Source organism: Sinohyriopsis cumingii, chromosome 9, assembly GCF_028554795.1.
Source record: "Sinohyriopsis cumingii isolate HCF-2022 chromosome 9, ASM2855479v2, whole genome shotgun sequence".
Taxonomy (NCBI): domain Eukaryota; kingdom Metazoa; phylum Mollusca; class Bivalvia; order Unionida; family Unionidae; genus Sinohyriopsis; species Sinohyriopsis cumingii.
This window is the reverse complement of record NC_142969.1, coordinates 102,242,771-102,264,307: the sequence shown is the minus strand read 5'-3', so window position 1 is coordinate 102,264,307 and position 21,537 is coordinate 102,242,771. Positions and strand designations below refer to the sequence as shown.

At 32.0% G+C, this 21,537-nt stretch overlaps 1 protein-coding gene across 5 annotated transcripts in view; it reads left to right on the top strand.

The window, feature by feature from the left end:
• LOC149792354 (solute carrier family 49 member 4-like) overlaps positions 1-20,483 on the top strand; it is a 47,573-nt gene extending 27,090 nt beyond the window's left edge. For all 5 annotated transcript variants that reach the window (XM_089970930.1, XM_089970928.1, XM_089970927.1 and 2 more), the window contains 4 exons: positions 8,129-8,196; positions 12,533-12,651; positions 15,061-15,243; positions 18,448-20,483. In XM_089970930.1, coding sequence (XP_089827056.1) covers positions 8,129-8,196; positions 12,533-12,651; positions 15,061-15,243; positions 18,448-18,638 — 561 coding nt within the window. In that variant the 3' untranslated portion in view covers positions 18,639-20,483. The remainder of the gene's footprint in view (positions 1-8,128; positions 8,197-12,532; positions 12,652-15,060; positions 15,244-18,447) is intronic.
• The last annotated feature ends 1,054 nt before the right edge of the window (positions 20,484-21,537 follow it).

Genomic DNA, 21,537 nt, shown 5'->3' with positions numbered 1-21,537 from the left:
GGTAACTGTTACTGAAAGAAACGTTGCTTTTGCTCAATAGCTTAAAGTTTCCATCATATATGGTAATGACAACTTTGTGAATGGCTTGTACTTGGAGTAAGGAATAAACCTACTGATTAAAAGGTCCAAGATCAGTATCACATTGACTGAAGAAGAAAAATGTTATCTACCCCACAAAATTCCATTATCTGCATTACCATATTATCAGTACATTATGTGTTGTCTTGTATATTTGTCATTATATTACAATGTCATCAACCTGACATCACATGTTATCTAGTATGCTTGTCATTGTATTATAATGTCATCAGTATGACACTGCTTGTTATCTAGTATGTTTGTCATTGTGTTATAATGTCATCAGTATGACATCACTTGTTACCTGTATGTTTGTCACTGTATTTTGATGTCATCAGTATGACACTGCTTGTTATCTAGTATGTTTGTCATTGTGTCATAATGTCATCAGTATGACATCACTTGAGAATGGAAAATGCTTAAATCTGTTTTGCAATAACTATCACGTGGATGGAAACAGTGAAACAGGTATGAGACCTTGAGAAATCATCCATAACTTGTGACATGCCATAAAATTGGCCACATTGGTTTTCAATTTGTTATGTATATTTAATTTAATTATTTGTCTCTTAGTTTTAATTTTTTTTATTCCATTACATGCTATTTTAATGTCATATGGTTTACTTGATTTGATATTGTCCAGAATAAATTTCAGTTCTGACTGATCTTTTTTTAAAATATTTTTTATTTTCAATGTAAACAGCTAATAATTGAAACATTGGAACAAGTTGCTGACCTTGTTTTTAAAAGGAAATTGTTCTCAGATTAAGAATTTTAAGCTGAGTCAAGGTCAGACCTGGATGATATGATATTTATCATTTAACAAACTTCTATTCTTTCTAGAAGGATGAACTCTTGACCCCCATCTGGGAATCTGTTTTGCGTTTTAGTTAGTCTTATAACTGCAAGACCACCCATGTTATATGTTATATGTTATGATAAGAATTCTATGAGTCTTGCCTTAACACTTGTGACATCAAGTTGTTTTATGTTATGTCCAGTTTGGGCTGAGATATTATTTCTTCAAATTATTGAATTCATTTGACTGATTCCCTGGAAATACAAAAGTGCTCTGATAATTCTTGGACAAAGACATTCACTGGAAATTATTCAAAATTCAAAAACTGGAATATTTGCTGTGATTCTACAAGAGACTGTTGACACAGCAGTACAACACTAACTATTACAGACATCATTGCCTTCCATTTTGGATTTTCATCAGGATTTGAACTGTGATTCAGTTAGGACTTTTCATTGATAGGACTTGTGTTTTAATTCCTTGGATTATTTTTGGATTTAATTCACAATACTATATTAAGTTGTTTATTCTCATTTCTCACTTTTTATGCTGGGGAAATAACGTATTTGTTAAATTATACAAAGTTTGTCTTCACTCTTTCCTGTTACTTTTATTAAGAGCATAGACTCATAATAACGTGTAGAAAAAAAACTGATGCCATCTCAGGAATTTGTCATACTTAAAAATTAATTTTACAAACCACATATATTCCTCATCACTGGCTGTATCCAGCTGTAGCATTGGTAAAGACAGATATACTCAACATCTTGGCTGTATTCATCTGTAGCATTGGTAAAGACAGATATACACTTCATCATGGTTGTATTCAGCTGTAGCATTGGTAAAACATATACTCTTCATCTTGGCTGTATTCAGCTGTTGCATCAGTAAAGGCAGATATACTCTTCGTCTTGGCTGTATTCAGCTGTAACATTGGTAAAGACAGATATACTCAACATCTTGGCTGTATTCAACTGTAGTTTTGGTAAAGACATATACTCTTCATCTTGGCTGTATTCAACTGTATCTTCAGCTGTATCATACAGCATAGCTCACAAGTATTTTCAGAACACCAAGCATCAAGCTGAAGGTGGAGAGAGAGGAGTGGATTAAGATAAAAAAACTTACCATCTCTTGATGCCTCCAGATGGAATTGTTGTAATGGCTCAAGGAGAATTATTGTTCAGCACACCCTGCTTTCTTATGGAGGCTTTGAGGATAACCACCGTGGAGTGAACATGGTCTTTATCAAATGGGCATGGTTTACTGTGTTATGATCCATGCAAGCATGTTCTTTAGAGGCATATGGAGAGAGCAAGAGAGAGAGATGCCAATTTGTCAACACCATTATCAGTTATGAACAGTTCTGTGCTCAGATGAAGACTGTGTAATAGATATGATGCCAAATCAATTTTAAATAATAACATAGTTGGAATGCTTTGAAAGCTGTAAAATGCTACTGTACTTATTTCATTTACAAACAACTGATTGACACCTTTTTCAAAAAGTTTATGCTTTTAATTTATTCATAGAAATCTGAAACAGAATTTTTGCACCAACTTGATGAGACCTTATTGATTATCTCATGAACAATGCAAAGTTATCATACTGTTTACACATGAAACATCCTCTGAGTGTGTATATTTATATACCCACTGACAGCTGCTTCTGTTTTAAAAAATACCCAAAAGGCCAAAACACAAAAGCAGAGAAATGAAGTTACACTTTAATATGAACCATGTGTTAGTCCTTCAAATGTAAAGACCCAGTCCAGAGGCATGTACACAACTGTGAACTTTAGTTCAATTCTGACCACATGTATACTGAATGGCACTGATAAAGGCATGTACTCTTCATCTTGTTTTTTCTGATTCAGGCATTTTATATTCAACACAAGGAAAATCACTTCAAATAATGTAACCTTTTGGAAACTAAAATGGTATCTCCCTAATAAAGAATTAGCTTGAGTGTATGTTCTACAGAAATAAACATGGTGACCTTGTAAATGCTGTTATAAAATTAGCATCAGAAGATTTAGGGAGAAAATGTTTATAGTACTCTTGTTTTAGCACAAATCAAGAATGGTGTCATTGTGACCTACTGAATTGTATACACCACATTTGGGAAAGACAGGTAGACAGAACCTGAACATAAAGGTCAAAAACAATTTCCATATCAAATTTAAATAGTTTAGCGTGATCAAAAGAGATGATAGAAACAGCTAAATGGAAAGAAAATCTACCATGACAGATTTTTAGCCAAGTCAGGTCAATCATAAGCAAAACATAGAAATTACCCAGTTTTGGTTTGCAAAGCTATTTTTTTTCTCAAAGGTACAGCCACATTTTCAAGTCTGTTTGCAAAAGGAGAAGACATATTTTAACAACCTACACCTCTGACTGGTTTAGTGCTTTCTACTGCATATTATGGAATCCTCTACTAAAAATGAAACCAAAACCAGAAAGTGCTAAAAATCTCTCAATACTATGTTATTGGAATGTACAGGTGCATTCATTTCCTTATTTGTGTTGCAGTTCGTGCAATATACTTTGTTAAGTATCATATGAAGTTCATTATCATTGCACTCTCTGCATTTTGCACAAATGTACATTCATATTTGACAGATGTGAAAAAATATTTCACAAGTTCTGATAGTGCCCACTTCTGGATCAGGTCAATTGTTTTTGGGGATGGTTTCCATGTTTTCAAAGTAAAAGTTTACATGTATTGCATAAGAGGTTGATCAACCTTCTCTAAATGTATAGACTAGTCAAGACGTTTGGATTCTATTAGTTATTGTAGCAAATTGACATCACCTGATTCTTGAAATGGTATCTGATAGTAAATCACATGACATATCAGTCTATTCATGGTTGGTCTTCATTCATCGACTATTCAATTGTCAGTCTGTAAAATTTCCATTGATATGACTGTGCATAATTTGAGTGACTTGTATTAAGTGCTACACACTGGGCCATTGGTGTGATAGAAATACACATTTACCAAGTTGAAATTGGCATCTTCTTATGATGCTAACAGTGTTTACAATGGTCACTGCCTTGATTTCTGCTGAACATCTTTTGAAGCCAAGTCTTTATTAGGGAGAAACTGTTTCAGTTTCTAAAAGGGATAGGTAAATACTTGAAAACTATTTCTCTTATTCAGAACTGTGATATAAAAAAAAATCACTATGCCTTTCCTTCCTTTACCTGAAATTGTTTTAATCTTTTGATGATGGAAATAATGAAAACCACCACTGTTGGAAATAATAATTTAGTCTCATAAAATTAAATGGCCAGTCCCATATAATAAACATGCATTCAGAATTGAACTAGTTGATAGTTGAGTACATGTATATGCAATCTTGTAGCAGGGTCATTACTGCTGAAAGACTAAACATGTGGTTCACATTTAAGTGTAAATTCAGTGTTTTCTTTTTTGTTGTTTGTATTTCTAAACAGAAGCTGCTGCTGTCTGGAATTTAATACCATACCTCATAGAAATACTTTGCATGTTTAAACAGTAGGATGAATTTCTACTGTTCAAGAGAAACTCCTGAAGGTGGGACTCTCATCAAGTCTGCTCTAATTCAGGTTTCTATATGTATGAAAATTAATTTCTATTATCCATACATATGATTGAAACAAAGATCACTGATTGCTGATATGGTATTTGATTGTTAATCACTCGTGATGTCTTACTGTTGCCATGGGTGGTCTTCACTGATTGGCTGCTTAAATGTCAATCAATAATGCTGACCAACCACTTCACAGTGGATATACCACCTGTATACCAGCCAAGGTGCAGTGGTGATTTGTTAGTATTTTATTGCTCTGTCACAGTGTGTTATCGTAGAGTGAAAGTGGCAATGATTAAGTCTCTCACATGATGCACGTGGTTTCCAAAATTCACATGAGCTGTACTGTAGACAATATCATTTATATTCATCTTTAGCTCTGTCCAGCCATAGCACAATTAATCTCAGCTATATTTTACAACTAAGCTGTATCAAGCTGTAGCATAAGGTGAATTCAGATATATTCTACATCATTAGCTATATTCATCTGTAGCATAGGTGATGCCAGATGCATTCTGCATGACTGGCTATATTCAGCAATGTCATATGTAAAGCTATACATATTCTAAATGGCTGTATTCATCTGGAGCATAGGTAAAACCACATATTCTGCATGACCAGCTGTACTTTCAGCTTTGCATAGGCAGAATCCATTTCATCATGGCCTAATAGGTATACCTTTTCAGTTTTCTGAAAAATGCTTTACCAGATTAAAATTGTTGAATACAAATCTTTACCACATTGCAGGCTGTTATTTTGAGCAGGTGAGTTAACGTCAATTTCAGTTAGATGTACAATATACAAGTTTCTGCCCTTGCTGGTGTTGTTATGGCAATAATTATAATGAGTGCACCTTTTAGTTCAAATGTTTGAAGCTTTTCACATAGGTTGTGGTTTCATAACACATTCACCTAATGTTTGGATTATAACATCAACTATGGTTTTAATGTTAAAAATTATAGTGAGAATCTCCCTCTCTTCATTTGAAAAAAATGTTAGGAATTTTCTGAATATAGGAGAGATTTAATGAAAAAAAATAAAAGTAGGGGCTCAAAATATAATTTGCAGTATTTTGCCATTTTTGGGGGATATTTCAAAATTAGCATGAATTTTACAAATATGTGTCTGATGATAACCCCCCCCCCCCCAGGTCATCACATGCTCTCCATATGTTTTAATCATTTCTGCCACAGTTCTGCTGCCTGGTACTATGACGAGGTCAAGTGCTATCTTGGAGATACATTTTAGTTAAACATTTCATTCTTTTCATCACTTAGATGTTGACAGCCTGTTACTTGATTCACTTTATATTTAGAATATAACATCATTTACTCCCCTTTTTTAAGCACACATCCTAAATTATTCCCCTTTGTTGGGTCATTGGATCAGGAATCATAAAGGGGGACGTATTTTTGCTGAAGCTGTGTTATTTAAATTTTTTTAAAAACACTGATTACATGCTGCATGAGCTAGTTGTATGTGCCTGTTTTGGTTATTTCACCTTGTATTTGGTCATTTCACTCTGTATTTAGTAATTTTACTCTGTTTAGGTATTTCACCCTGTATTGGTCATGTCGCTCTGTATTTAGTCATTTCCCTCTGTATTTACTTATTTCACTGTGTATTTGGTCATTTCACTGTTTATTTAGTGATTTCATTGTGTATTTAGTCATTTCACTCTGTATTTGGACATTTCACCCTGTATTTGGTCATTTCACCATGTATTTTGGTTATATGACTTCAAATAAGCACATAATCTATATAATGTAAATAAAACTTATATGAGCGCTTAGATTACATTAATAAATAATGAATAGGTTCAGATATTTCATGAACTGCAATTTAATATTTGTAGCTTATAAATCACTAAAAATATTTCAAAACAACCCCAGTAAATGTACAAGAGAGCACATGTGCAGATGTCTTCACACCAATGGTCAGTGCAAACCATACTGGTTAATAATATTATAGATGAGCAGCCTCAGCTTTACAACTACATGCTTTTAATTGGACTAAATGCATGTTGGTGAAGTATTGGAAAGTTAAAACAATGAAATTGCTTGTTCTAGTGATAAATTATTCAATATTCATGCCTATATGGTGTTGTGATCTGATTTGGATTTTTAATGTAGCTTTAACAATTTTTCAGTCATATCGCTATGATGTCTGCAATGTGGCAGTTTATAGTGATGTTTAGCACTGGGGCATCATGCTGCAGACATGTAGCATGATGTCCCACCCAGTCACTTTATTCTGACACCAGGCCAACCAGTGCTAACACTAGCCTCTTAATGCTGAGCTCCAAGTGAGGCAGCTGTTAGTACCATTTTTGTAAGTCTTTGGTTTGACTCTGTCGGGGATTGAACCCACAACCTCCCACACCCAAAGTGGACGTTCTAACCACTAGGCCACTGGATCGGTCATACCTATATGTAATCTAGGTTCTTCTCTCCATTAATATTAATTGCCATTTATAGTTTCTGGTATACTGTTATGAAGTCATGTGTCTAAAATACACACTGGGCACATTAACCTTAAAAACAAAAGGTAATTTAGAATTAAGAGGTAGCTGGTATGTGACTAAGGTGTGCTGTTGTTCACGTTTATGAATGTATATGTCAAATAAATGTTTAATTTTAAAAAAAAGCATTCTACATAGATTTCATACACATTTTTTATTATAATATATCCATTTTGTTCCCAATTTGAAAAAAATGGGCAGCTGGAGAGACTGCAGTCATGTTTAATATTGCTACTTTGTATAAAATGATCAACATACCATTGTTTTCAAAACATCAACTACCTGGGCTGTAATAGCCAAGCCACCAAATACCTGGGTTTTTTAGCTACGCCATCAAATACCTAGGCTGTAATAGCCACGCTATTACATGTCTTTTGTGATATAAGCCCTTACCCTTTTTCAGACAGGCACACCAACAAACTCTCCTAAATCATGTACAAAATATAAATGTTATTATGGTTTTAAAATTATCTTGCTTTTTTGTTTTAAAATTTAAGGCTGGTATTGATGATATCTGTAAACCACTGTTTGTTATTGTTTGTGTGCATTTAGTGTTTTGGTGTTACAGATTCAGTACAGTAGTGTCCAATGTCCATATACATGTTGTTCTGTGGTATGCATGGTGAGTGAGTAGTATGTGAGTTTCTCGCATTGTACTAACATGCAACCGCTGATTACTTTAATGAGTTCTTTGTTCCATTATTCACTCTTCAGTGACTCTCCAGGAGTCAACTTCAACTTCTGAGTGCAATATGTTACTCAGTACTTTGCAAATTGTATTGAAGATAATGACTATTGCACACCAAAATACTACATGGTACTGGTAAATTTTTCATTACATTGTGATAATTTGATAATAATTCCACACCTTATCATTTTGTGAATTGTCTGTGTTAGATTCATTTGCCTTTAATTATTTATATATTTCATGTATATATGTTGTAGGTCTTCTTCTTCATCATCTTTGTTGTCTTCATTTTCTTCATCTTCTTCTGGTGATTCATTTAGTCATCAAGCCTGATTAAAGTACAAGAACCCACGAAGATGTAACCTTATTTCTCCCCAAGGCATACTTATCCAAATATGCGATATATGCTCAGTAAACTTAAAACCTCAAAACCCAAAATATAAATTATATATATATATATTACAGCTAGATGCTGGCTGGATGGGATTTTATGGGACCATATTTGGTTGTTTAGCAGGACTTGTCATAGCTAGGTAAGATTTTTTCATGTATCTTTTTAATAAACATTGACCTGAATTGTTTTATGGTATTGTTGTTTTGTGGTGCTGTTGTTGTTGTTTTGTGGTGTATGATTGTTGCATTTATTCAACACTGGACAAGCCTATCTCTAGGTGATTTACATGCTGCAGTGAATTTGTATAGATTATATATGTTGATGGTACTATAATTTATCTTATAAGCCTAACTACCTACTGTTTGACAAATTTTTGAGTCTGGCTACTTGTCTTATTATGGGGAAAACATAGTAAAATTGTTATGGTACATTACCTTCAGATGTAAAGATGCATTCAAAATCATCATTTTAATAATCTGTTACCATTTATACTTGTTTATTTCATCAAAGCAACTTTTTATATATTTGTATGATGTATATAAATAGCATGTGAGATATATTTATTAAAAGGATCTTAACTCTTCTTTATGTGATAAAGATTGTAATCTAAATTTATCCAGTGTAACAGTGACCATGATTAATGGCAGTGTAACAGTGACTGTGCTTAATGTAACTTCCTAAAGACAGTGTAATTGTGAATATGCTTAGTAGCAGTGTCACAATGAATATGCTTAATGGCAGTGTAACAATGAATATGCTTAATGACAGTGTATCAGTGACTGTACCTAATATGACTGCTTAATGGCAGTATAACAGTGAATATGCTTAATGACATTATAATAGTGAATATGCTTAATGTGACCACATAATGACAGTGTAACAGTGAATATGCTTAATAACAGTGTATCAGTGACTTTCCTTAATATGACTGTTTAATGATATTGTAACAGTGAATATGTTTAATAACAGTGTAACAGTGACTTTGCCTAATATGACTGTTTAATGATATTGTAACAGTGAATATGTTTAATAACAGTGTAACAGTGAATATGCTTAATGACAGTGTAACAGTGAATATGCTTAATAAGTGTATCAGTGACTTAGCCTAATTTGACTGTTTAATGATATTGTAACAGTGAATATGTTTAATAACAGTGTAACAGTGAATATGCTTAATAACAGAGTATCAGTGACCATACTTAATATGACTGCTTAATGCCAGTACAAGTTACTGTGCTCAATGACAGGATTAGCAGTGACTGTACTTAATGATAAGGTAATAGTGACTTTGCTTAATGACATGTTTACAGTGACTATCCTTACTAACAGGGTGACATTGTCTATTTTTAATGACAAGGTAACATTGACTATGCTGAATAAAAAGTAATAGTGACTTTACTTAATGACACGGTTACTGACTATGCTGAATGACAGGGTTACAATGACTATACTTAATGACAGGGTTACAGTGACTATACTTAATGACAGGGTTACTGTGACAGTTGTTAATGATAGTTTGATAGTGACTACATTTAATGACATTGTAACAATGACTATGTTTAATGACAGGTTACAGTGACTAAGCTTAACGACAGATACATTATTTAACTGAATACCGTATTTCTTGTAATTTTTCATATCCAAAAAGATAATTATTAAATAATTTCAGTGTACAAAAAGTATTTAAAATATTTCAGTGTACAAAAAATATGTAAAATAAATATCACTTTTTGGTACTGACTGTATACAAAAAATAAAGGGATCATACCCGAACAAGTTCTACAGAACACACGCTACTCTACAACCTAATGGTACAAATGTACAAAATGAATGTATATTTTCTGTCTGATTCTGCATTTAACTCAAGAATTCAGTTACAATAAAAATAAAAGTACTCAAAAAGATTTCTGTTGTTATTAGTGAACGAGAAAGATTGAGGGGAGGGAGATAATGTCTCAGTGTGCAAGCTCATCTGCATTTAGAGCATATGTAGCTGTTATGTTGTGTAATGTTGGCAAAATGGTTAAGATGGTTTGAACATGTATTAGTTATGTGTATTATTTATTGCTAAATTGTACGCAACAATATGAATCCATGTCAAGAAATTAAGTGCAGCTTGTATTCCTACAGCAACAATAACCTCATTATCAAATTGCAATAAAAAAATAAAGAGCTTGAGAACACGTTTTAGTTAATGCGTGTGAGCGCATGTGTGTGTTTCAGAAAGAGAGTGAGAGTGGGAGAGAGATGAAGCAAAATTGTGGCAGTGTACAAGACCTTTATTATTCAGGGTGGCTTTTATTGTAGTGTTTGTAAAGAGAAAAAATACTATTTTCAGTTACCTGACAATTCTGATAATCCTCATGTATTGCAGCACTATATTCCATTATCAATTGACACCTCTACATCAACAATGCATTCCTGTTTTAAATACAATATACATTGTCAAAGCAAGCACATGGCAATGCAGTGTTATTTACATGCTACTTAAACATATGTAGAGCTTTGGTTATTCCAGCTGAAACAAGATAGAGGGCAAGATTTGTCAGAAGAGGTCAAATCAGCAAGTCTGCCAGTAGGGAAATGAGGCTTTCTTTAGGGAAATGTGCTATTGAGACCATTGACCAAACAGCATATGTTGTAAGGACAAGTGATCATATGCATTACTTGTTATTCGAACTTGCCAATACAGATAATAATAGAGGAGTGTATTGTAGAATATATTCACATTAAAATGTTAATTTTATCCAAGTCAAAACAGTACAAGCACTTAAAATATTATATATACATACAAATATATTTAATGAAGGCCGTGACTTTCAAATTATGATAGAAAATGACAAGGTTTTTATATTTTTTTTTGTATGACTATGATGAAACAATAAGACTAATTAAACAATCACTTAAGCATGCACTGAGATATAATTGTTGTTTTTGGATAAGAAAACATCAAAGGTCTTCCAAACTCATTTTGAAATGCACATAGTGTTTTGCTACAGTTATGGACTTAATAAGGAGAACTATTTAACGACAATATTTAAAGATATGTTCTGTGAAGACCTTTGTCCAATTGTTAACAAACACTGGTAGATATTGTAATGACAATATAAGAACTTATACATCAATCATTGTATTTTCTCACCAACAATTAATTAGTGATTTAAAACAAATAAAATGGCAATATGGTATTTTCGATCTTTTTAGCAAATGTAAATATTATTAGGAGAAATTTCATGTTTGAAACTTTAAAGGAATTTTCGAAAAGATACAAAGTATTATGTACAAAAAAATATGATACATTTAAATAATTATGCTTCTGATAATTGGATTTTGTATAAAAACTTAAAGGGTACGAAAATTTATATGAAATACAGTATACATCTTTTATTCACTGAATCGCTATGACAGTATGCAAAATGTCCTGGCTGAAAATGATCAGACAGCTATTGTAACAAATGTACTGACCATTCAGAAAATCAAGCTTTCTCTTCTCTTGTTTAAATGAATGATGCCACTGACATTTAGTTTACATTAACCACTGTATTATGTATTTAGTCCTGAATAAAAGTAGCCCAGTTCTGACCACCATTATGTATCTCATTTCTGTGAAATAGTTTAAACATCAGACCTATTTGACATTGGTGTTAAGTCAGAGATCACTGCTTGCATTTTTATATGTTGTACTTCACTGAGCACCTGAACACATTTCCTTATAAATATATAAATTAACTTTTATTCAGAATTTTTATTGGTTGATTTTAAAAAAAATAAGTTAATAGTCAGAAATCAAATGTTGATTTCAAGACTCAGATTTTTGCTGTATCTGAAGAATACCTTGAATTGTGATTTATTAATAACCAGTATATCATTTAGTAATTTTGGTGTTTTAATAATTATGAACTGAACAGAACTTTGCATTTGGGCATATGTTGATAGTATCTGAGACTGTTTCTGTGATCATGATTTGGGACTGGTTCTGTGATCATGATTTGAGACTGGTTCTGTGATCATGATTTGAGACTGGTTCAGTGATCATGATTTGAGACTGGTTCTGTGATCATGATTTGAGACTGGTTCTGTGATCATGATTTGAGACTGGTTCAGTGATCATGATCTGAGACTGGTTTAGTGATCTTTTATCCATACTATCAAATTCAAGGTCAAACACCATAGCACAGATTTTGTGCTACAATTTATCTTGTAAACATGCTCACAAAGACATGTAAGAAAATATATCAGTTACCAGATTTGTTATGTTACACTTTTCCAAGAATGTCCTGATACTAATTCAATAATAGGCAATTAAAACATAAATAAAAGATCAGAAAAAAGACTTTGTGATAAATTCCTGCAACTGTTTTTTCTTTGGGACAAAATCTTGAATGCCTTTAAGGAACTTGACTCTACTTTAAGTTGATAATAAAGTCATCCAAGTACTTGTTTTATGAACACAAACAAGTTTTTCTCTTTTGTAGGTTTTCTGATGTATTCATGAGGAGAATTAAAATGTTCCTGATAATACTGTTTCTGTGTGCCACAGGGTCCATAGTATGGTTTACAATCATGTGCAATCAATACATATCATATAGCAAAGGTAAGTACTGTGTAGCCTGAGTTCCAATTTTCGACCTGATCATTTTGTTCCTGCTTCTCTTCCAGTTGCATCATGTAACTGCAGCTTTTATTATTTTGAAGCATTTTGTAGCAAATGCAAAGATAAGTCAAATTAGCTTATTCTTACTTTAAATCAGTTTATCTCTTTGTCATTCAGTTTTAACAGTATATTTGTAAATTTAGTAAAAGATTACAAATTAACAAATTTAATAACAATTAGTTATTAACTGCATTATTGTTGTATTAAATCTCAGACATTTCAGTGAAAGGATGGGATCTCCCAGAACTTGAAAGATTTCATTACAGATGCTTCTGAACTGATAGCCATATAAACATCTTTACTCTTCTTTCCTGCAAGTTGTTCTTATATTCAAAATGATCTTGATCCAGTCACCAAAATGGCTGCCTTGACAGCCCTCTTGAAAGTTTGTATATGTTTTCATCCTGTGAACATGGCTATTATCTGGGGTTTTACAATATAATAAAATACTTGACATCTTCAGAATGAAGAGTGTGCTTATTTGATCGTCTGCTCGGTACCACAATGGCTATCTTGAAAATCTTGTTTTCAGTACTCCTGCAGCACAGATGGTGGCATTCCGATTGTGTTCTCACTTGTTATGACCCTATGGTCCTAAACTAAGTAACAGAAAAGAACAAAAACCAATAAGTTTTGTGTGTGTATGTGTGATTTGGATTTTTAATGTAGCTCTAACAATTTTTCAGTCATACGCTACAATGTCTGCAGTGTGGCGGTTTATAGTGATGTCTAGCACTGGCGCATTATGCCGCATACATGTAGCATGATGTCCCACCCAGTCACATTATCCTGACACCAGGCTGACCAGTGCTAACACTAACCTCTTAATGCTGAGCGCCAAGCAAGGCAACTGTTAGTACCATTTTTATAAGTCTTTGGTATGACTCAACCAGGGATCAAACCCACGACCTCCCGCATCCAAGGTGGATGTTCTAACCACTAGGCCACCAGATAGGTCATTTTGTGAAATGTAACAAATAACTTATTTACCTAGAATACAAAGTGAAAATTTGAGAACCTGACAGCATCATAAATTAAATTCCAAATAGTCCTTAAAGTTATACCACAAGTCTAGATGTAGAGAGTTCCAGATTAATTCCATCAGTGTTCCAAATAAATTTCAATATTTAATTTTCTAATGTAAATAGCCTTGAATGCACTAATGTGCCAAGGATATTGATATGTCACTATCCAAAATGTTCTTGAATGAATTCACAATAATTAAAAACAATTATTTAGTCTTAAATATTATTGATCACTTTGTAATTCCAGTGAATAATATAAATAAATAAATCTCAAATTAAAACTGAACACAGCTACACAGATGATTCCACTTTAATTGGATGTTAAGTTAGGAATAAATAATTTTAAGTAAACAACATTAATACAAAAAGCTACAAAAAGTAGCAGAACCAGGATGAAGGTCACTTTCCATTCTAGAACATTCAAAGCTGTCAACAAGATCAGGAATTTCCAAATGAAAAACTAATGTCCTAAACTCATATAGATGTAAACGTGTTAATCTCCCATTAATAATAATCTGAATAATTAATTTATAATCGTAGAGAAATATTAGCTACCAGTATACATTATATTGTTTACAAAAACAACTGTCACTTGACTTGATTACTAACAAAGGTCATCACACAATAAAATGTCTGTTAATTCTAAATGAATATGGATCTGATATGATGTCCATTATAGTTGCAACAGCAGCCATCTTGAAAATCTTGTTATTACAATTGCTTCTGAATGCTGTGTCATATCAAAATGGGATTAGCACCAGAGGATTATGTATGCTGTCTAATTGGTCTTGATTAAAAGTTTTCCTTGTAGACATCCAGTATTATTGCTTCAATGGCCATCTTGAAAATCTTGTTATTGCTACTTCTTAAAAAAATGTTGACATAAGAAACAATATGTCCTGAATGAAAATCTTCAAAATAGTTTTCATCACTTTTATTATTCAGAATGGAATGTCTTAATGGCATAGGGTTTTCATCTGAACACTTCTTATAATATCTAGTTGGTCCAAACATCCAATATGACCACAGCAGGGCCATCTTGAAAATCTTGTTATCACTGTTCTGCTTGAATGTATCATCATTTCAATATGGGCTTTTCACTGAAAGACATCTTGCAATGTCTTGTTGGTTCTAATTAATACTGGTTCTGATCTGGCATCTGGTATGATCACCACAGCAGCCATCTTAAAATTCTTGCTACTGTGAAACTTTAAATTTTCGCTGCAAATCAGACAACACAATGAACGGTCATCAGTGTGGTCATTTTAAGAATGAGCTGATGCAAGATACTCTATTTATATTTTTTTTCTTTTCTTTGTTTCAGTATCTCTCTATGCCTCCTGCATTTTGTCATTTGTATTTGTAAATGGTGGAGTTCCGTTATTCTTTGAAATTTCTTGTGAGGCATCCTACCCAGTAGCAGAGGGTGTGACAGGTGGATTTCTTACCTTATTGAACAACCTGTTCGGGATCATCTTCCTGTTCATGCTGCTCATTCCTGGAATAGGTAAAACACTTTTGATTGCATACTAACAATGATCTCTGCTTAAATGTCTGTCGAGTGCTTTAGGGATGAGATTTCCCACATTTTACAAAATGGTTGTTTTTACATTGGAAGTAAAATCATTATAGAAACATATTGTGGTAGCTTTATAAAATGTGTGTTCTGTGAAAAGTAAAATTACACAGAAGTGTTAATAATGATACCCCATTGCTGTATATTCCTAAGATGATTGTATTAATGATGTAGATGTTATTGTGAGCAATAGCACCACCTTTTAATGACAATGCTGTGATAATGTCATTATATTAGATTTGTTTTTCTCTACAAAGTACACGGAAGACAAGTACCTGGTCAGGTACTATGGACAAAGGACATAGTAAAGCTAACAGAAAATTTAATTGATAGATGCTTGGTTTTTAAGCCCATGTAACCATAAAGCTGAGTAAACTTGGGGTGTTGTCCTGCAATCGATTGTGCATGTTGTCCATCAATCTATCACTTTTAGATTGTTACAACTCTGTAGGCTATGTTTCTGAAAAAAAATTTGTACAACTTGAAATATATCCACACAATCTCAGATGTGTTAGGTAATGATTGATATCTGCCATCTGACTGATTTTTTTTTCACTCTGGAGGAAATAATTCTGGTTCGATATATATCAAACTTGTTGTATAAGGCAACATAAATGATCCACTTCTTAAACAATTTTGATACCAAGCAAGATCAAAAATACCATCTGATTAGCCAAGCAAATTACCACTCTGTGGGTCACATTGATGGTCCAAGTTTGATCAACTTTGGAATATAAGCTAATTTTTGTTATCATCTGAGATACTATAATAATAAACTACATCCATCCATATTAATGAGGTGATTTTACATCTGATTGGCTGAACTTGTTACGACTCTGGATTTCTGTTCATATTTTTGATCAAGCTTGACCTGTGGGATTATGTCATTAAGATCTCACATGAGTTAAAAAATAAAAATGAATGAAATCCTTGTAGGTTAAAGAGGTGACATTGAATCTGATTGGTTGAGCTTAAGGCCATAATTTGGTCTAATTTCGTACATATGTGAAATACTGGCTTATATCATAAAGATATCCAACAAACGTAACAATGATCAAGAGCCATGCATATTAATGAAGTAATCTTGCATCTGATTGGCTGAGACAATTATTTCTCCAGCAACTCTTTCACATCCAGTGTAGATAAAACTTGGTATGGAGGTTTATATCGTTAATATCTTGGACAAATTTGATTGTGAGATAGAACTACCAATAATGACTAAGCTTTTATCATTGAAGTTTTTAGCCGATAGAAAAATAAGTACAGTCTAAATGATCTAAAGGTTGGGAGTTATCTCACACAAGGTTGTGTTCTTACAATACTACATATGTCTGCTTTAGTGAAATGGTCAACTGATAAATCATATGAGTCAGGTGAGTGATATCACTTGTTCAACTGACCTGTGGCCTTGTTGCTATAACTGAAGTAATATTTTGCTGTATTTGTTTGATGTCAAACTCACCGATTATCCCTACCTGCAGTTTTACACATAGTCATGCCATTACTAAAATAATTCCTATTGCTTTGTTTATTTGATGACAGTCCCATCCTACACCCCAACAACCATTACACATGACTGAAATAATCCATATTGCAGTGTTTATTTGATGATAGCCCATCCATCATCTCCACCCTAACCCTCCAATTTGTATGCATAGATATATCTGATTATAACCCATGTTTTGTTGATAAGGCAAACCCCACCTCCATCTGCAGCCCCATTGTATACAGTTTGTGTTAAATATTGACTCAATATATTTTTATCTGATAAATAAGCCAACCTACACTTGTTGAGAAAAATTGATTAGACCCATCCTTTTTTGTGTTATCAGATCATTTGAAAAGTATATTTCATGAACATTGTTTGGTTCCAAAATCCATCGATTAACACTTGCAAAGTATTTTTATTGTTCCAATTTACATGGGCAAACTATTGTGTAACAAAATATTTGTTAAATGCAGCTCCAGAAGTGAGATTGTGAGATCTTGTTCTCACACTGTGGGATATGAATGGTTTGTATTGACAAGGAGCAGATTGCATTAGTGTACATTTTGTTAAGTATATATTATGCTTTAAACCTAAGTCCATGAATCCATATTTTATCAAACTATTATTAGTGTAAGATTAGTTAATTAGTCAGTATATATTAAATAAAGTACATAAGTCCATTATTAGAGCAATAATTGATAAGTATGCAGCATGCTTTAACTGAAGTCCATAAGTCCATTATTAGTGTAATATTTGTTAAATATATAGCATGTTTTAAATAAAGTCCATAAGTCCATTATTAGTGTAAGATTTGTTAAGTATATAGCATGCTTTAACTGAAGTCCATTAATCAACTCTTTTTTCCTTTGACTAATTCTATAATTATTTTTGGGGTCTTAAAAACTATTTGATTTCATTCAGACTAAACATCATGTGAACATATTTTTTTCTGTTCATCTTTAAACCCAAAATAATCCTTTTGTGTTAAACACAGAATATAGGTAAATAAGGGCAGTAACTTTAGATTATGTTTTGTTAAATGTGGGGACAAGCAAAAAGATTCTTTGGGAGGGGACACAAATAACCCAAATTTGTGCCAGAGTTAATATAATTAATTTAGTTATGTTGATTGATATTTAAATTCATTATTAGTTTTGACAATGTAATCTTAAGGCAGGTTTTTGATGACCTTGATGTATCACACAATATCTTTTCAAGTGTGCCATAATAACAGCTGATACTGTTCAGAAATATAATATTACCATATGACTTGGAGTTTTTATTTCAGGTGATTTAGCAGTTTTGAAGTTGTTTCTTTTTAAACAGATTGCATAGTTTATATTTTGCCTTTTTGTTTCTCTCACAAAATGCTGCCAAACTCACTAGGTAAGCAAATGAATTTTTGCATACTGATTTTTTATTTAAAGTTTTATAGAAACAAATATTCTAATTTGCAATTTCTATTATTAATTTCAGTTATATTATTGGAAGTTCGTTTCCAAAACATGTTTTATAAAGCAAGTCAATGCTTTACGTGGCCACTAAACTATCTCAAAATTCATGTCAAGGAATAGTATCATTCTAAAATAAACATTTGCATGAAAAAAGATTTTCTAGATTTGTAAAAGTTTTAGTTTTATTTCCAGGGACAGCATGGATGAATTGGTGCTTGCTGGGATCTTCTGCAATTGCACTTCCTCTGCTTCTAATTTTTCCAGAGAAATACAGACGGACAGACATAGACATAACAGTAATCATTCCAGATCCTAAACATATTTGTGTTCAAAGAGATCAACTTGAAGAAACATCAGAACAGTTGTCTGGTGTTCCAGGATAAAAGTGTAAGGAGTAGGGAACAATTTATAAAAAAAAATGCCCAAAAGTCACTTTTGCTTAAAAAACTCAAGGAAGAAATATAACTTTTGACAAATCAGTGGTTGGCTGAGAGTAAAATTTTGCTTGTTTTGCGTTATATATTTTTCCATGGCTATTTTGTTCAGAAAGACCTTATTTGATTGATAAAAATTACTAATTAAATTAAATTGCTAATGACAAATTTTAACTATATGCTGCCTATTCAAATTCTTTGTGACAATTTTTATTTGTTTACTATCAAAATCTTTTCTTTTAAAGCATCTATTTTTTTAATAAAGTATAGCATTTCTGTTGATGATACAATTTTGAATGAAAAATAATGAAGTTATTACAATATTACAAATTGAGTTTATATTTGTTATGTCATGGAATTGTCCAGGTGTTCAGACAATGGCATGGCTTATAACCAGTTAAGTAAATAAGATTAATACAACAGGTGTCATTACATAATAGTTAGCTCTTTGGCAGAAATCATTCAATTTGAACTGCAAATAACAGTTGGTTGTAGATTTGTTGAGTTTTAGAGTATTTTGTCAGTTATCTAGTGCTCCTTGGTACAGTTAATAAAGTATGGAAAGTATCATATATTAAACTGTCTCCCAACAATTAGGTTAAAAAGGAAGAATTTTAAGAAACTACATAATAATTATATAGTATTCTCTGATAGAATTATGTTGATTAGAAGAAGAATTTGAACAGAAGAGTATGATGGAACATCAGATCAATTTTCTGGAAGTTGTATGATATAATATGAAAGATTTACTATCAGGGAAAAATTGAAAAGAAGCACTGTTTAAAAAGAAAGCTGGATAGAACATTTAACAAAGTTTATATTGTTCTAATTTTAATGGATATCATCTGGGAAAGATTGAAGCAAGAATTGCTATCCAAAAGAAGGATGTTAAATAGAACTGCAGAATAATTTCCTAATGTTCAGGGATATTATTGCAAACCTCAGTTAATAACTTTTATAGCTAACTTGGTCAAAATAAAGCCTCATTTATTCTAAATTGTTTTATAAAAAGATTCTTTTAAAGAAGAATCACAAATGACTATCTTTAGATTAAAATAACATGTTCAGAACAATTGTTATTTTCAACCATGTTCAAAGGATTGTTGGGTGACTAAATAAAATGGATTAATTTAATAAAGGTTACTCAATAGATAATTGTGTTTATTATATGAAAACACTTTCGAGTATGTTTCAAATTTTAAACAAAAATTTATGACACTGTATTATATTTATTAAACTTTATATTTATTGAGCATGTTCAATAATTTGATATATTAAGTCAAATGTTTGATAAATTCATATTGCTTACTGTACTCTCTGATATTTTGTAATAATTCTGTCAAACTCTGAAATGAGATTAAATCTTATTCAGAATATTTTAACTTTTATTATGTTTTAATAATATTTTTATACAGAATTTTCAATTTTCATACATATTAAATTAAGTGTATTTGTACCAGCATATTCATGAGAGAATTGATCTGGCACTTTTGTCTCTCCTCAAATCACATATAGATCCTATGAATAAACTACATGTCTTGCGATTTGTGTTATGTCAAGTGGGAGAGACTTAATAATGGCCAAGGCATTCTTTGTTGAAATCTTGAACAAATCTTTTTAAAAGTTGGTGATGATTTTATTTTTTAAGGATGGATGTATTATTGGTCAGATAGAAGTAAATAATACTCTGACAGTTACTGAAGTAATATAGGTAAATATTCTGATATTTATTGGTAAAGGATGCATCTTGTATAGTGTGTGAAGAAAGAACGTAATAAATTGTATGGATGAAAATTTGTTCATATTCATTCAGTTCTGTCTGCATGCTTGCTTTATTAGAAATTTTAGGGAAATGAAAAAGTGAGCGTATGGTTTCGTCCCCCATTCATCATGCACTGTTTGTACAATTTATATTGACTTCTAAAAAAATTGCTGAACAACATTTGACGAAATGTGAATGAAAACATTGTGGAATAACATGCTCTACAGTTGATAAAAATAATGGAAATCTGCTGATTATGCAAAGAAACAACCTCAAAAACAAAACAAAAACGAGCATTCAACTGCTAAACATCATCTCAAAAATCATTCAGCAGAATTGAGTATGGAGTATTAAAAAAATTCAAATGAGGTTAATTCACCATTCACCATCAATCATGGTTAATGTTACCAAATATAGACAAAGTCTTAAATGGCTAGTTTTAAAACAAAACACATAAAATAATTTTACCAAATTTGAGAGCAATTATCCTGGCATAAAGACCTTTCAAATTTGCTCAAATGATTCTGACCCATTTGATATGGCCACCATTGCTATAAAAGTAACATAACAAATTAATTAACATTACTGTATAGTTTGGGAGAAAATGGCATGGTATAGATTAATTTAATTTTGTAAATAAAATTCTGATCTGCCATCAAATATGGCCACTGTTACTTTAAAAAAATGTTGACCTCTCCGAGATTGCTCTGCATAATTTACTGACAAAGGAAAAGAAACTGGCATAAATATCTCTTAAATTTTTACAAATAGTGCCAATCCAGCCCACCATCAGGTATAGCTGCTGTTATTAAAAATAGGCTAAGCTTGAAACAGTTTTACAATATTTATCAGATTTGAGAGTAAGTTTTATAAAATGAGATGGTTGCTAATAATAGAACGTAAAATGTGTTAAATTACATTTTAATTAAAACACACCTAACAGAACTGGACAATATTTTTCAGACAACAATTTGGTATTGCAATAAGTCAATGGTTTTAAGCTAAGTAACAAAAAGTAGCAAAATGACGAAGTTTAGTAAAACTTAAAAAATAATTTAAATTATAAAAACAAATACTGAAGAGGAA